General features: G+C 39.7%; 2 protein-coding genes across 4 annotated transcripts in view; one reads left to right on the top strand and one right to left on the bottom strand.

The window, feature by feature from the left end:
- The first annotated feature begins 1,352 nt into the window (after positions 1 to 1,352).
- Positions 1,353 to 9,294, top strand: mpl (MPL proto-oncogene, thrombopoietin receptor). The gene is made up of 12 exons (XM_030083120.1): positions 1,353 to 1,520; positions 2,265 to 2,385; positions 2,550 to 2,734; positions 3,250 to 3,407; positions 4,015 to 4,153; positions 4,233 to 4,347; positions 4,901 to 5,070; positions 5,258 to 5,400; positions 5,773 to 5,920; positions 6,150 to 6,231; positions 6,483 to 6,570; positions 6,740 to 9,294. The coding sequence occupies exons 1-12, from the start codon at positions 1,409 to 1,411 to the stop codon at positions 7,181 to 7,183; spliced, it is 1,905 nt and encodes a 634-aa protein (XP_029938980.1). The 5' UTR covers positions 1,353 to 1,408; the 3' UTR covers positions 7,184 to 9,294.
- Positions 9,088 to 17,058, bottom strand: part of ddah1 (dimethylarginine dimethylaminohydrolase 1) — an 88,102-nt gene continuing 80,131 nt past the window's right edge. For 2 of the 3 annotated variants that reach the window (XM_030083122.1, XM_030083123.1), the window contains exons 5-6: positions 16,758 to 16,901; positions 9,088 to 12,151 (exon numbers count right to left, since the gene is read on the bottom strand). In XM_030083122.1, the coding sequence (XP_029938982.1) occupies positions 12,035 to 12,151; positions 16,758 to 16,901 (261 nt within the window). In that variant the 3' untranslated portion in view covers positions 9,088 to 12,034. The remainder of the gene's footprint in view (positions 12,152 to 16,757; positions 16,902 to 17,058) is intronic. The other variant, XM_030083121.1, reaches the window with a different exon arrangement.

Below are 17,058 nucleotides of genomic sequence, written 5' to 3'. Positions count from 1 at the left end.
TCATCCTTGGCAGGTTCAGGGTCGCTAATCTGCCTGGCTGCACTGAGCTGATCTGTCACTGAGTTTCCTCCACAAACAGACCACAGTCACACGTTCAGCGGCTCTGCTTCCTGAAACTCACACAACGCTGCAGGGAAAACAGTATCTTTATGCGTCTATTTGGTCCTTTTAAAAGGTCCATTTAAAAATCTATTTGTTGGACCGACAGGCAAACAGGCGAAGTGAGATATTTTTGCGGTGTTAAAACCTGAGTTGGTGTGCGTGCGCGCACGTGCACAAGCAACAAAATCAAGTCAATGCCAGCTGATTATGGGGAGAGAAGGGAGGCACAAACCACCTTTGCATGTTTTATATCAGCAAAAAGGCTTGTTTCATTCCTCATGGGGTTAATTAATAAAATAGAACAAATAGATTCTTAGCATTTTCTGTCAATTGTCCTCACAGATCTTGCAGAATTAATGAAAACGTTACAGATATTTTATTCATTTATTTATTTTAACCGTGCAAACTTTATATCTGTATGTTTCGCCTACTGAAGCTCAGAGTTGCTGGGTTAATGCCTGCAGGACACACTGTGGAAGGGACACCGGACTGCAAGAGACACAGAAGGCCACACACTCAAATTTACAACTATGGGTCAAGAATTTGTCTCAAACATGCATTTGAGACCAATTTTTCACAGTTATGCATCAAGACTTCATCTCAAATGCGTGTTTTTGGACTGTGGAAGGAAACCAGAGAAGCTAAAGAAAGTTTATTAAGAGGGAGAACATGTAAACTCTGTTTGGCCTCAAACTGAGAATGCTTGACAAAATGAGATGCAGGAGTGCTGAACACCCTACCACTGTGCAGACAATATGAAGTAAAGGTAGATTATTAAATTATTTTTACTATGAAATGTATGAAAAAAAAAATTGTTTGACGGAAAACTTTTCACTGACCAATATTGTATTACAGTAACTCTTATAATGTGTTTATGAACATTCACACAGTAAAATACTGGAGTACTGTTGCCATATCTGCTTACCATACATTTTACCTACAATCATAGTTTTTACATAGTACCCTGGTATATTATTTTCACAACATCTTCTCACAAAATTGATGACTTCAAGTAAACTTACAGTTTTAATCTGAAGTGTGATTTATATGTAGCTCTGAAGTGATAAAGTATGACTTGTGTTTATTTAATCCCATCAAACTGCCTTTTTGCCGCTTGTTTCCACCGTTCACAAATTTTGCTTCCTGCTTAAAGCACGACTTGATAGATTTTGTCCAACCCCTCGGCAACTTCCCTCCCATGCGTTCTCAAAACCTTACACAGCAGAGAGACCACACAAGCATGAGCTGTCTGCTGGCCATGCTGGGTCAATAAAACCTTGATGGACTGATCATACGCTGATGCACGATGGAGTCACTCTGCAGGTTGAAGATACTTCTCTTTAACTTGTGGATACAAGCTGGTGTTGTGCCCGGGATTCATGGCAGCAGTGGAGTTGCCAATCATCTGTCAAAAGAAGGTGGGGCTTCCAGGATAGTTTATCATGCACCACTGAAACAAAGGTCAAATTAAGATTTTTTTTTTTTAACTGAAAAAGATTTACTTAAAAAAGCATCTTGATTATTCATTATTATTTATTATATTAATTAAACTATATAATGCACATATTCTGCTGTGAAAACACCACTGTAATGTGTGTTTGGCAGCAGAAAGTTGCTTTTTTCCTGTTTGAAAATGTTTTTAGCCAGATTTGAAGAGTTTTAAGTTATTTCTACAACATTTGACATATGTTCACATAAAACAAAGGTATGTAAAATTACACTATATTGAATAGATGTCTACATGAAGCAGAAAGTATTTTCTGTTGGAAAAATAAACATTTTGACAACCAAATTAAAGACTGAAATTATGTATGAGTATTTTTTTGTATTATTATTATTATTAGGCCTCCTCAGTTATACCAAGATTTTGAAAGTATCAAAATAGACTATGTGCTGTAAATTTTACTCTAGTGACTGAGTGAAGCTACTAAACTGAAAACAAAAAATACTTATTTAAGTACAGGTACCAAAAATAACTGCTTGGCTGTGAACTCCTTATTTTAACACACATGGACAAGATTTATTGTTTTTTTCCAAAACCACTCTGCTGTGACCTTGTTATTCCCAGATCCTGAAGAACTGCTTTAAGATCAGACAGCGGTCACAAATTAGGTTATCTGAGAATTAATTTTATGTTTGTCTCCTTGTGGTTTCTGGATCAGATGTTTTGCTTTTGAAGGATGAGCAGGACCCAAAGTGTTTCACTCGGACACATGAGGATTTCACCTGTTTCTTTGAGAACTCGGAGAACAAGACTTATGATTTGCTCTACACACTGGCGAGGTATGTTTAGTGAATTCACCTTCCAAAAGGCTTCCATAGTGTTTTATATTAACTGCTTCTTCATGCTGCTATTTGTCTCCCATGTTTCTGCTTGTGATGCCACATGCTTTGGTTTTTGTGACTATTTACAAAGATTTACACCATGTACGCTGTCTGTGCCCCAGGTCGTTGGGACCGTCCAACTATAAATGTGAAATGTCAACCCAGAGAACAGAGAAGAGAACCTTCCTCCACATCTGCTCCTTTCCTAGCACAGATGTTTTTCTGTATACGGACATACACCTCCAAGTGGTCGAACATAATACCAACAAAACCCTCCATGCTCGGACCGTCACTGTGGACGACCATGGTAAGGTTCTAGTTTTTCCAATACAGTGCAGATGTTCAATAGGTTGCAGATGAAAATATACAAAAAGTCAAACACATTGAGACTCAATCGCAAGGTCAAATGACAACTTAGATTTATTATCTGTGTGTCAGTTCCTGGCCTGAATCAAATCCCTTTGTACAACATTAGAATTGAGGCTATGTCCTCCTTACGCTGGAACCAAGAATTCTTCAATTGATACCCTTCGATCTACAGCCTGTGTACAGGAAGAGTAAACCCGAGTGGTGGAGAGATGAGACTGGAGGGCTAAGTGTCACTCCTGTTTTTGTATATTGGTGATTGTGAGTGTGTCCACCAGCACGTGGCTTAACTCTAAAGTTTCCACAAAGCAGACATTGTTAATGAGGCTGCTAACTGCCGGTATGTCCGAGTGATGCAGGGCAGGTCAATGTCACCGAAACAGCAGTGAATGTTTCCCTCCTGTGGTTTACCTGATCTTCTGTTGTGGTTTCTGTGCTTCTTGTGTCTGCCCTCAGTTCTTCTGGAGCCTCCTTTCAATGTGTCTTTACACCCAAACGGCCAAGTTGGACAGCTGAAGGTTTTATGGCACACTAAGGTCCCCAAATATCTGGAATGGGATATGATGCACAGAATTCAATACTCATCCAGAACCTTTGTTAAGAAGATTAAAGAGGTACCTGTCACTTTTCAGTTTAAATGTTTCACAAGTTTTCTTAAAGCGACACTAAGGAACTTTTCAACCTTAATAAAACATTTTAATATCTTTTGTGATGATACATCGACTTACAACGGGTTGAATGACCCCTCTGTCACGGGCTGAGGGCGTCAGTATTGCTTTCACTTGGACTAAGAAACTGTGAGGAGGGTGGTAGGAACCCAGCACACGGCATGCGTCACATTATGATATATTGTTTAGCCACCATTAGATTCATTACCTCGTCGCTATCCGTCCTTCACACAGCCACTGGAAACAAATGTAGGCGAGTTCAGTCTGACAGCATGCCACCGGGAGCAGCATTTTACGACGTCACGCACTAGTCCTCATGGGAACTGTAGTATTCCTTTAGGCAAAACACTACCGCTTTTGTCCACTGTGTTTGTGTTTGTGTTTCATTTTTTACATTTTATAAATCCCCTGGTGTTCAGATGTCAGACACTGTTCAGCATCACCAATGTAAAAAAAAAATAAAAAAAAAGTTTATATAGTTTTCTTCTCAGATCCTTTGACTTTCCTCCACCACATTGTTACTGTAAAAGCTACACTTGCATGATTTTTGCAGTCTAAAGATGACCGAACACTGAAGTCTCTGGTAACTGGCGAGGTGATTGACGTCCAAGTTGGTATCAAGTGTCCCTCGGATAGAGGCCACTGGAGCAGCTGGTCACGCCCCGTGCAGGCTGTAGTTCCACAAAGTACAGGTACATCGGATTAATGACACTCCCCAGATGTTACTAACTAAAACGCAACAACTAAACGATGATTGTTTTCTTTTTTCAGATGATATTTCCATGGAGTGCTACACCTCGGACCTGAACAGCGTCAGCTGTGAGTGGAATGGGACCAGATATGGTGCAGAAGATGAGTACAAGTTTTTCTACAAAACATGTCTCAGGTAGTGTAAAAATTTATCTATTTAATATTTTTGTTTCATTGCCACTCTCAAAGTTCTTCATTGATCCTGTGGTATATCAAACTCTTTACTGTTCTATTGGATTTTTCCTCCTGATTAAGTCATCCTGAAGGAGCGCTCGGCCGTGCAGTGCGAGTTTAGGGCTCTGGATCAACTGCCTGCAGTGGTGGAGATTAGGATGGAAAAAGCAGTGACTTTCACTTTCCCCACTGAAATCGAGGACCTTGCAGGAATCTGAACCAGCAATCTTCCAGTTACAGTTTTTATACTAATAATGTAAAACAGTAAATAATAAATGCATCCATTCACATATATTAGTTTATGCATTGCGAAGAGGTGCAGCCTGTCCCAGCTGTCACGCGGGAAACATTATGTAGAAGTTATCAGAAGGATAGGCCTGCACTCCACAGGTGAATACGTGATAATGTTTTGAGTAAACGTGACGATAAGATTTACAGTAAGAAGAAGATATTATCTTTGTGTGTTGAGATTCGTTCCTGTAAATAACAGGTCGTTCGTTGTCTGATCATTGCAGGGACTCTTGGAGCTGCACAGAATGGACGGAGTGTCTGGATGATGAGACCCTCACTAACCTGTGTACTTTCACTGGAGATGTGTACAGAACGGTCAAAGTAAAACTCACCAGCACTTCAGCTGCAACCAGCCGAACCTTTTACAGTGAAGAGTTCACTCTCAACAACTCCAGTAAATGATTCTCTTCTTTTTATTATTTGTTGCTATTGGATCTGCTTCTTACACTTGACATTTCTTCACTTCAGTCTCAATTTCACTACAACATTCTGTATTCTGACCTGCAGACACACACATGCAGTCACATCTGACCTGAACAAACTTGTTCTGCAATAAATTATGTGTTTTTTGTTGTTTGAAGTTAAAACTTCCCCACCGAGTCGTCTCACGGGAGCAATAATGAACAACCAGCTGTGCTTGAAATGGGAAGCTCCTCTTGCACTGCGGCTGCCTCACCTGGAGTACGAGGTCGACTGTCAGATCGGAGGAGGTGTAGGTTTGAAGGTGAATTCCTGTAAATACATGATTTCCTTTTTCTATTTTTATTTTTTCCAATACTTTATGTCTCTTCATCGTCAGGTTAACTTTTGCTATATCTGTAAAATAAAACATCTGTATTTTTATTTTTGAAAAAGCCTTTTTGGGATGAACATGTTTCCTTTAAGTACTGTAAATTATACTGGCTTTAGTCGTTGCAACAAGTGCAACTCTTCATCTCACCACTAGATGATGCCAATTTTTCATCAATGCTACAAAGTCATCTCTTCAGTTTTCCTATCACCAGGTTCAACTTTTCTGAGAAACTTTTATTTTCCTGTTTTCCTGACTCCCACACTGACCTCTTTTTATGATTTTTATTCCTGTTATTGTCTGCAGTTGAAAAGGGGCCCTGAGGCTGAGGCGTGTGTGAAGGTGCCTGCAGGTCAGCACTACAGCGTGAGGGTCAGAGCCAAGCCCAGGGGGGCCTCTGGACACTGGAGCAGCTGGTCGCAGGTGCTGACTGGTGGCATGCCGTCGGATACAGGTAACCTTGCTCTGAAAAACATACTGTTAATTCAATAGGATATATTACTTAATTCATACCGACCTCTTTCCTCTATATGTACTGTAGTAGTAGGTCAAACTGCTTTGTGTGAATTTAGCACAAAATCTTTCATGATGTATTCAATGTATCAGGCTCAGTATTTAAGAAAAAAAAAAGATTTTTTTGTATTTTCCGTTCAAACCATGTTGCTTTTATACTAATTTTTTAGGACTCTGGTTCATGCTCTGCATCCCTGTGTCACTGCTGATGATAACTATCATCGTCATGTCCGTGTTTCCTGCATATCTGAGGTAATCGGTCATTCAGATTTTAGATGAAGTTTGCAATTTTTAAACTAAAATACTTATAATGTTGTGATTCTTTCATTCCTTTATCTGTTTTGTGAGATATGAACAAGTAGTATAAGATGCTACAATAAATCACTAAAAAGAAAAATCCTTGTAGTTTACATTCTGAAAGTCCCTTCAGTTTAATCCCACTAAGAACAATTATTTCATTGACTGCCTTAACCAGATGAGTTTCTGTTTTAATTTTCTTTCAGTAAGCTGAAGCAGTATTTTTGGCCCCCAGTGCCAAACCTTGACAAAGTCCTGCAAGGCTTTCTGACGGAGATTAACAGACAGACATGGGTATATTATTTAAACACGACTTTGGCAGAATAATGTATCAATTAATATATCACACACTCACTGTGGCTTTAGGAAAAACTTTTGCTTTGATTATTATTTTACCTTGATTTTATCAAGGGTTCCCATTTAGACAGTGGGAAAATTGAGTTGCTGTGTTCAAACACTGCAGGATCCTCCAAACACAGCAAAGCAGTGCTTTGAAGAAACGACTTCCTCTGTGGTGGAGGTGATGTCTGAAGACGAGGTTTCAGCGTTGGGAAAACAATCAGAAGAATCCACTGAGCTCCTGTCAGCAGAAGGAAGTTCCTCCGGCACGGAGCAGGTAGACGGGAGCCCTGGGACTGAGGTCTTTCCAAACTACGTGACTCTGAATGAAGACTGTGTTGTTCTTTGCCCACAAGGAAACAATTATGTGTATGAGCAGTTTAGAGAGAAAGGAGAGCCTGCAGCAGGAGAGGAGCTCCTGCAGACCAGCAGTGACGACTCAAGCTTAGGCGTTGACTATCTGAATTACTCCTATGTGCCTCAAGCTGAGCCTGCAGACAGACTCAGCTGCAAGGTCGCAGGTCAGAGTGGTTCAGGGAACCTCTACACGAACTCCCCCTGCAGCTAAGAGCACAGCTAAGTGTCTTTTCTACTGCAAATTTTATGTATAATATGTCCTATCTATCTATCTATCTATCTATCAAAATGGGTGAGTAATAAAACATATATGATTTATGCAAAGAAGGAAGTTTTCGACCAACCAGACATCTTAGAGAAAAGACCAGTGGTTCTCCCAGTACCGCCATTGTGGCTGACCTGAACATACGGTAGTGGAGTCTTAGCCTATTAGCTGTGGACTGTTCACTATTCATTCCAAGTGTTGTACAATTTTGATTTTTGAAATGTGTTTTATTATTAAAACTATATATATATATATATATATATATATATATATATATATATATATATATATATATATATATATATATATATATATATATATATACATATATATGGTGTACCCCCACGTACCACTAGAGGGGGGTTGTGTACCACTGGTGATATGAAAACCAGAGTTTGACAATGCCTAAAATAGATTTAGTTTAAAAGTTGCTATATGTATTATATTATATCATAGCATACATTTATTATTAAGCCTCCAAGTCCTCCTCTACAACAGAACTATATATGGTTTATGAATGTTGCTTCTAGAATATGTTGTAAGACTCTGTGTCTTTAACTGTATTGTGTTTTGAGACCAATTAAGATGAGCAGGTGCATTTCTCTGTGATATCCTGCAGTTCCTCACAGCTTCTGTTTGTGTCCATTTTGTGCTCTCTCGCTGTGTTACAGGGTCAGAGTCAGGGCACCTGGTCATTAGCATCCACCTTTCTGATATAATTTGGAGTTATTTATCAAAATCTGTTTCATTGCTCAGTGAGCATAATATTGAATTTAGGAGTGCTGAATACCATGCACATTCAGGTTTTGTTAACCCGATTGTATAAAGAAGGAATGAGTGGGTGGGATTATGTGACAATGTCCATGTTCATTTATGTAGGATTTAAATGTATTTTCTGTCCACTTTATATTTTCAGAATGTTTCTTTTTTTTTTTTTGTATTTTCCTGCAGTTTGAAAATACTTTAATTCTTACTGGGTTGGCTCAGAGGAAAGAATCTCAGATCTCAGTGGGTTATAGTAACAGCATGACATGTGACCAGGAATTAAGAAAACTATATTACTGATTTTCCACAATTTCACACTGATATTCCATTAGATACTATCAAATTATGCTCTCATAATGCACCAAGTCAAAGTTTTTAATAAGCAATTAAGATAAAATAAAGAAATAAATGAATGAAAGAATAAAAATGCTACATCTACACTTTTTCTTACTTTTTTTTTTAAGTGCTCACAGTAAACATCGCTCATGTGTGAAACAATGGTAATAACTACAGTAAGCTTTATGTAAAAGGTATTGTTGGACTGTCAGCTTTAAAGCATCTACAGTGAAACTCATGCATGTCTTTGTTGGACACCATGTTTTAATTGTTTGTGCTGAACAGTGAACCTCTCAATATTCGGCAATAATCAGCCCAGTTTTGTTAACGGACACAGGTAAAACTGCAGGAAACAGACTTTGGACAGCCTCCAGCTGTAACTGCACCGTGCCTCAAGCCTCAGTACATTGTTTTTGTATTACACTTTTACTGTCACTAGGTGGTAGTGGAGATCAGCAAAGACATGGCGTGTTGGCTGTTCCAAGAGACAATGGGCTGCTGTACATCACAGCAAAAATGTCTGAGCTTAGTCATTGGTTGGTATTTTATGTTTCCTTTGCAACCTCAAAACTTTGTGATCAATACTAACTTTGTGCATTAGGATAATGAAAGTCAGAGTATCATTGGGAGCTTATAGGCGAAATATGAATTAAAGTGGCATTAATAATATTAAAATGACTGGAGAGGGGAGGCTGTAACTTAAATGACCAAAAAAAAAAAAAAAATCAATGCAAAGACCACACAGAAAAGTGCTAGATGTTAATTTATTACACAATATAGACGAAAGGCTCAATTTAAGATGATTCAAATAATTATTACTCACAACTTGGATGAAAACCAAGAGACCTGAGTTAAAACATGGGCACAGCATTATGACTACAGGGATGGGTGAAAGGATTAGTAAGCGTATAAATGAGGGTCTGTGTCGGAGCACTTACTCATAGTTTGTCCTGCCAGAATCTAAAAATGCAATGAATGTGAGGAGAAATGCATGCTGGTGCATCTCCAGACTGCAAAGACATTGAAAAGTTATTTGTAAATGCAAGATTAGATAAAAATCAAGTTATCTGATCTAAATCCAAGTAGTTGACTTACCAGTAGTAGTAATCAGGCAGAGTTGGAATGGATAAACTGCTTTCACACTCTTTAATGGCAGATCATCGTATCCATGGTGTTTGCCAGACTGTATGATATCATGACCATAAATTAGCCTGGAATCACATATGAGGCAATAGGCGGGAGCCGGGGGAGGCGAGGGGGCCGAGTGCATCCACAGTAAGACAGTGAAAGTTTAAAAAGAGTCAGTGTTTACAGACGTACAAGCCTCTACTCCCAACACAAATTCTTTCCGTGTTTCGTCACTGCCCGCTTGCCCATACGCATGTGTCTGTGGAGGGAGGCTGAATCACCTCCTGATGTCATTTCCTCCACTTTCACTTACAATCACAGTGAGAAACAGCATGGCCTCAGACATCCTGCTGCTTCTACATGTACAGTACGAGCAGTGGAACAGGACACTGATCGCACATACTAATGTCATGTTAATAGGCCTGGAGCACGAGCTCCCATACGGCGGACATAAGGCAACTAAAACAAGTCAATAGACTCCTATATGGGAACACACCAGCAGGGGGGCTGGGGGGGCTGGGGGGCTTTTTCTGCAAGCTGAGTACAATCCCTTTGACTCCCGTATTCAATTGTAAAGACTTTTTTTTTTTTTTTTTAACACATTGGTTTTACAGCATGGTCTGAGATGAGAGAAATCAACATTGAACATTGAAACAAAACCACAGTGTCTTCAGAGTCATTCAGCAGAAAGAAAGTCACTGATTTTCTAAACAGAAATTGGATATTTAGAGTAAATGAAAGTTCCAGGATCAAATCTATTATCTAATCATAAAAGTCTGCATTTTCTATTTCTTCAGGGTCTGCACAGCATACCAAGCCTCATTAATATGCACACAACCCACATGAACCCATCAATTTCACACCAGAGGAGATGAAAAAAAAAAAAAAACCCACAGCAACCCTCGACAGTCCTGCAGCATCACTTCACAGGTCAACGTTAGCTTCTGTAGCTGGCAGCGAGGACTCAGGATCAGTCAAATATCACTTTCACTGCTGCACAATACAGATGATGAGAGATTAGTTAACAGTAGTACCTCAGGTCTCAATGGCAGAGCTTTCAAGACTGATCACAAAATCATAACAAGCTACAATAAAATCACAGTGATCATAACAAAAGCTCACATCTTTAGGATTTTTTTTTTTTAACCTTTTAAAGAACTGTATTTGAAGAATGCGAAATCAAAACATCCCAGTGACCAGAGAAATATTTGTGTTGGACATTAATCTGCCATTATGGAGTAATTCATTACAGACTTAAAACAAATAAAAATGAAGGAGCGATGATGCAAGGAGCTTCGTGGTAGCAGGATGTGTTTGTTCAGCCTTTCTCCAAAATACAGTTCTTGAAAATTGTGTTTCAGTTGCATTTTGTTCACGCAAAAACACAAAAATTAAATCACAGTTAAAATGGTGCACGTTAACAGTGTATGTCAGATGTAGACATGCATATTATTGTGTTTTTATTACCGCTTATGCCAGTGTTAGTTACATCAGGGGTTTTCAAAGTGTACAAAGACATGTCTCCCCATCAGAGATTATGACATTTTAATCGCCTTTATTAAGTCCTTTTCCAGCAATAAATGTGGCTTTCTTAAGTTAAATAATTCAAAGCCTTGAAGATGTAAACATTGTCAAGATGCCATGTGTGTGCTGCAGTGTTGGATGGAGTTGTGAGACAGTAGATTAGCCTGGCAGTAGCACCATAAGAAAGCAGCTATCGTCGTAAGCGGGGAGGACTGAAGTGTTAATAATGCTTTGAAATACTCTATACTAATAATCTAAGGCTTCTAAAAAAAAATCTGGTTAATAACACACTGTGGCAGTGGAGCAGCACAACCACTAAAAATTGATCATACTTGAAATTACCCAACCAGATGATTAATATTTTTTCTGGTTTGTTTTATTTTCCTCTTGCTTTACTCCACCTCCACCCTAAAGTCCCTCCCGGCCCCAGGGAATGCACACTCCACACTTTGAAAACCACTGAGTTATGTTATTAATAAATCTGCCATGGCTACGGCTGATTTATTCTGCCTAGCTTTGTTGTGTACCACTGTTTTGTTCTGTGTGGCTTTCTTCAAGACTTGTAAACATTGGACAGTAGGTTAAGTCTGGTCTACACTCAAGCTACAAGCACTCTGAAGGTGAAGAGGTTGGAAGTTTTGATCTAGGATAATATCTTCTTTTTTCACGTGAATCTCTCATAATTGGATTATAGTTCGTGGAAAAACAAGACGCTGCTATCAAGACAAATAAAGCTTTAAATCCTGCTTTTTGTCTGGTGTTTCTTTTAACAGAGCATCCTGAAGTCATTGTGAAAGAAATCTAGTTTTATCATAACGATTCTGTTTCTTATTGAGACTATGATCATCTGAAACTAATACTTTTAAATCACCTAAACTATTTTCACAGGGGTAAAAAGTGAAAAGTTGATCAATTGTCATACTTGGATTTGATTAGTTTTGCCCTCGGCAGCAATAAACCTGCCTAGAATTGATTAGTCGAACCTCGGGACCCACAGTGATCAGACACAGGGTCCTCTTGGTCAGAACGCCTCCGGCGGCCCTCTCAGATGTCAGCCTTCTTGTTGATGAGCACAGAACAGCATGTGAGGGCTCCGTCGACTTTGACCTTCTCCGTGTTGGCCACAGGGATCAACATGTGGTCCTTTAGCTTCTCGAACACCTGCACAGCATGCAGAAGAGACAGCCGTGAAAAACATTTCTATTATATAACAATGCTCATTTATTTTTGCTTGATTTGAATGATCATGACAGTGTGTAGCCCACTCAGTACAAGTCTTGCTTTTTTGTGTGTGTGTGTGCGTGTGTGTGTGCTCTTACTACAATATCAGTGAACCAGTTTTAGTTTGGTCTCAACACATTAGAAAAAGCACTGAAATACAGCTCACCATGCAGCAGTAATTAAACTGCAGGGAGAACTTATGCAACACTGAAGTTTGTTTATTTGACTTGTCAACTTGTAATTGTCTGTGATATAAAAGCTGTGGAGAGACACAACCTGCGAAGTAGGACAGCCATTCAACAATTCTTTATATATATATGGAACCCGTGTACAGCAGTGTGTCACCCTGTGGACATTTTCCAGAAGAAAACGAATGTTTTCCTACAACATTTCCAAACCAGCATTTTTTTTTTTTTCTTGCTTCGACCCTGCTGTGATCATGAGCGAGATCCTGTGGCACAGCCAGAAGGGACCACCTAAATAAAGTTTTATCTTGTGTTGAAATATGGCTGTCAAAGCCTTTAGAGCTCCAGATGCCATGTGTAGCTCCAGCAGGCTGAAGTGCCCTATAACTCCTGGCTTCCTTGCACCTAAGGGATTTTGGTTAGTTCAAATCAGAGCTCTTCAGCGAAAACGAACCGTGACGTTTCTCCACCATTTCCCTCTTGCATTATTTCACATTTCCAAGAGCCTGCGTAATGAAAAAAAAAAAAAAAAAAATTCAATAAAAAAAACCCAAATATGTATCCTGTTTTTTCAAGCTAATGTTTCATTTATTTCTTTAACTGTGCCAGATAATTGTCAAAATACATCATTTCAGTGTTTTCACATATAATTCCTTTCCTCAATGGGGTCAAAGGTCTGATGACTCACCCTGCACTCATGGGTGTTTCCTAATTTTGCATCCAATCGAAACCCGTTAAACTTCTCACTAACGTGGCTTCACAGGGTGTCTCCTCTCCAGCTTGAAGTGTCGGGGTGTGAGTAATGGATATACCAGCACAAATTGCCTGGAGAAAATGTCAATTAGCCTTCAAAGATAGAGTGTTAGCGGATATTTCCAAATCATTTTCTCATTACTACCTCCTGAATAGGTCTTAACCATCGATGACCATCTAAATAAGAAAAACTGGACATGTTAGTGTCTTCTCTTACAAGTTTTCCACCGCGTTCCCTTTCAGGTCAGTTCAGCTTAGCAATGCCCGCAGCGTAGCCAAGAAAAATAAATAGGCAAACATCAATGACATCATGCAGCCGACATGAGTGTTCAGTTTGTGGACAGAGGCACCATTAAGGTACACAACCAAGTCCAAACAGGAACAAAATACATCATCTGTCCCCTGCATAGCCCCGAGTTTCAGCAGCCCGATGACAGAAGGAACAAACATCTCACCAAGATGATTTGTTCTCATTGGTCACGCTGAAAAAAACTCCATTTTTAGGGCAATAGAGTTAATTCAGAGGAAAATATGTGATCCTATTGGAAAACTGTTACCCAAGTTTCTTGGACCACCTGCCCCAAGTAATCAAATGCAGGAAAAGGTTAAAATAACTAACCTTCCCTTTTATACAGGTCCTCACAACAAGTCAGACCCACTTGTACCGCAGATTTGTTAAATTTTTAAGTTTCCAATACCCCCAGACTGAAAACCCCCCACCAGGGAGAATTGTTAGTCTTCTTTGTAGAAGGCTGGTGAAATATGAAAGAGTAAAACAACAAGTTGTTTATGGGGCCAACAACCAGCAGTGATTCCACAGACAACAACATTGTGGAAGTTAAAAGTTAAAACAATCAACAACTGCAGTTTTTCTTTTTTTGTTGTTGTTTTTAACTCAATTGACTGAAATAATCTGTGTTGTATGTTGACAAAAGAGGCAATTTTCTGTAAAGTAATCAGTAAACTAGTGAATAAGTCATCCAGCTTAAGGCACCTGAGGATCATGTTTTTGTTTTTTTAGATCATTTCTAGTTAAATTCTCAACGTGTTGAGATTTATAAACCAGGTCAGTCTGACAAAGTCCAACATGGGGGATTGGGTTTAAATTTCAATGGACCTTTTGTCTGCTCAGTCTCTTTATCTCCAAACAGGCCCCTCAAGGGCCGCCGCCGCTTGTTGCCCATTAAAAGGTGCCCCATCCCCACCAACTCCGACCCCACCACTCCTCTCTCATGACCCCCTGCCTTTGTTGATGTGGGACTCTTATGTAACTTCACAAGCAGTCTAAAAATAGGCCGGAGATTAGGACAGACAGTGTTTAGAGTCAGAAAGCAGCAGACGTCTCACAGAGCGTCTCGGCAATTGTGCTGACCAATCTCTACATCTCACCGAGGGAACATGCAACAAGTTCCCTTGGGAAATGAACCAATTCTAGTTCAGCTGGGCTAGACATGACAGTACCTGATTAAACTGCCACTTCATTTGTTATGTCTTGTTCTATTTTTTTTTTTCTTTCCATTTTCTTTAGGCAACAGTCTTTTAAAAAAGAAAACAAGTTTAGGGCCAAAGCTGGGTCCCAGGCCAATTTCTGGTGGGCTTTGAATCTTATGAAGGAAACTAGTTCACGGAAGAAACATACATTTCTGAAATACTGCTCCAAATACTGTGAAAAGGTGCTGCCACAGCAGGAAGCATGACGTACACAAATACATTTTATTATACTCAAGATGAATTCCCTCAGTCAGTCTTCCTGGAAGAAAGAAAAAAAGAAAAAGAAAACATTTGCTGTGGAAATGAGATCCAAAGACACATAGTTTTGTGAATTCTTCCTTCTAAAAATAACCGCCGGAGGTTGGGATTTCGACCGCAAAGTACATTTTGAGGCCTGAGCACTGTCTCTGCAGATTGTAGGTTGCCAGGTACAATCCTGTGAGAATCTGCTGGAGTCACTGTGATGTGGAGCGACCCCAAAGCATCCAAACAGCCACAGCTCCTGCTCAGCCTGTCCAGACCTCAACCGGCAACGTGAGACAATAACATGCCATTCAAGGCAATCTGAAAAGAAAATAAGTGTTACGTGTGGAAAGTACGACTTTTATATTATATAAGTAGGTCACTCCAGGGTTGAGAAATATCTACTATACTGTGATGTTGTACAACATAAATATTGCTTTAAATCTACTTTATTTGTAACAAATGCATAGTTTTTGACTTCACAAAGACATTGTTTAAACTACATTTATCAGTTGCAGTGTTGATAAATGTAGGATCCAAACTTAATCTAGCATTACCTGATTGGATCCACGTACTTACACTCTCAGAGTGAGTCTGTATCACTAGCACACCAACAATAACGCAAGTGTTTTAATGTGAATCTGACAGCAGCAGTCTGACAACAACCCATACGTGTGAATTTGACTGCTGATGCTTCAGCGTTTACAGCCCCCTAGTAAAGTAGCTTTATTTAACTTTTTAGAGATACTCGGCTCCTCGTCGTGACAGTGGTCATAATGTTATGACTGCAACGTGTAAATAATATCTCATAGATCATCTAACCAGTGGTTCAGCCATTAGGACTGTTGTCTCACAATGAGAAAGCAGGGAAGTTGTTACATACAGTGGACGCTTTTGTGTGGAGTACACAGGATCTGCCTGTAACGGTTATCCAGGGTACGCTAGCTTTCACCAAAGACATTATTTGTGAGGCTCTGAATTGGCCCTGAGCATGAGTGTGTACATGAGTCCCGGGATGGACTGACACCCAGCAAATTACCCAAAATCGGCTATGACAGTTTTTATGCTTGCTATTATGGAAACCCAGTGGTATTATGGAAAGCGGGTGTTCTTTTTTTTCTTTGTTGTCTCTTGTACATTCTTTTAAATTACTAGCATATAATATTATTGAAGGTTAACTTAGGGTAATTATTGTATTTCTTTCATGAATGTCTGTAGTGTTTTTGTGGATTCTGCCATTAACTTGGCTGTGGAGCACTTTGTAACTATTGCTGAAAAGTTGTTGTTGTTGTTGTTGTTGTTGTTGTAATATCATCTTAAAGAAATTGGTTACCTGTGTGTGTAAAACCCAAAAAGCTTAAAAAAGTAAAGCAACTACTCAATGCCACTGAAATCCTCCATCACTTTCAAACCAAGCTAAACCCTCCCATGCTCTAAAAATGTACACATATTTGTTGTAGCAGTTCTAGGATTAGTTTCCAAACAGTTCTTATGATTAGGTGCACTTCTGGGAAAAAAGTGCACTCTTAATGTGTTTTTCTTTCTAGCTCCAAGTTTGTAGTCTGATGTCCACAAAAGGTCACTTCATATCAAACTGCCGGATCCTTTGGCTGTGGTAAGCCTACAGTGGTCTGCATAAAACAACCACGTAGCTTATGTAGGGTTTCCTTCAGCAGCCAGTATTTTTCTGAGGTGTCTGGACAGGATGAATGGCAACAAAGACGAGTGCTCTTTAAATCCAAACCGCCAAACCAGTCTGGTTGTTCTGATGGTGGTCCTTCCTTTCAGAGGTGCAACCTCAGGATTGTGGATGAATGTGTAATTGTTTGTGTTAGAGAAAATTACAGTGCGGATGGTGAAAAGTGCCGAATTACCTTGACACTCTCTGGAAACTCCTCCGATGTGGTGTGCAGCAGCACGTGGCCTTTGCCGGGCAGGTTCATGTAGATGCAGTTGGCAGCCAAGTCGTCAGGCACGGTCAGTTTGTCATAGCGATGGTCGCTCATCTGCTGCATGGTCTAAAAGATCACATTGCACAGAGAGCACGTATCAGGCAGATTGCACACTACGCTGCGATGTTCAAAAAGACAGACACAAAACAGTAACTTTGGTTTTGAGAGAGGAGTCAGGCCACAATACAGAAGGCAGCACCACAGCCCTCTGCTGGCCAAACCG

This window comes from Salarias fasciatus, chromosome 23, assembly GCF_902148845.1.
Source record: "Salarias fasciatus chromosome 23, fSalaFa1.1, whole genome shotgun sequence".
NCBI classification, from domain to species: Eukaryota; Metazoa; Chordata; class Actinopteri; order Blenniiformes; family Blenniidae; genus Salarias; species Salarias fasciatus.
The sequence above is the reverse complement of the archived record's forward strand: the minus strand, read 5'-3'. Positions and strand labels throughout refer to the sequence as shown.

Coding starts and splice junctions, on each gene's coding strand:
- mpl (XM_030083120.1), top strand. CDS start 1,409: ATGGAGTCACTCTGCAGGTTGAAGATACTTCTCTTTAACTTGTGGATA. Junction 2,735..3,249: donor CGTCACTGTGGACGACCATG/GTAAGGTTCTAG, acceptor GTCTGCCCTCAG/TTCTTCTGGAGCCTCCTTTC. Junction 5,071..5,257: donor GTTCACTCTCAACAACTCCA/GTAAATGATTCT, acceptor TGTTGTTTGAAG/TTAAAACTTCCCCACCGAGT.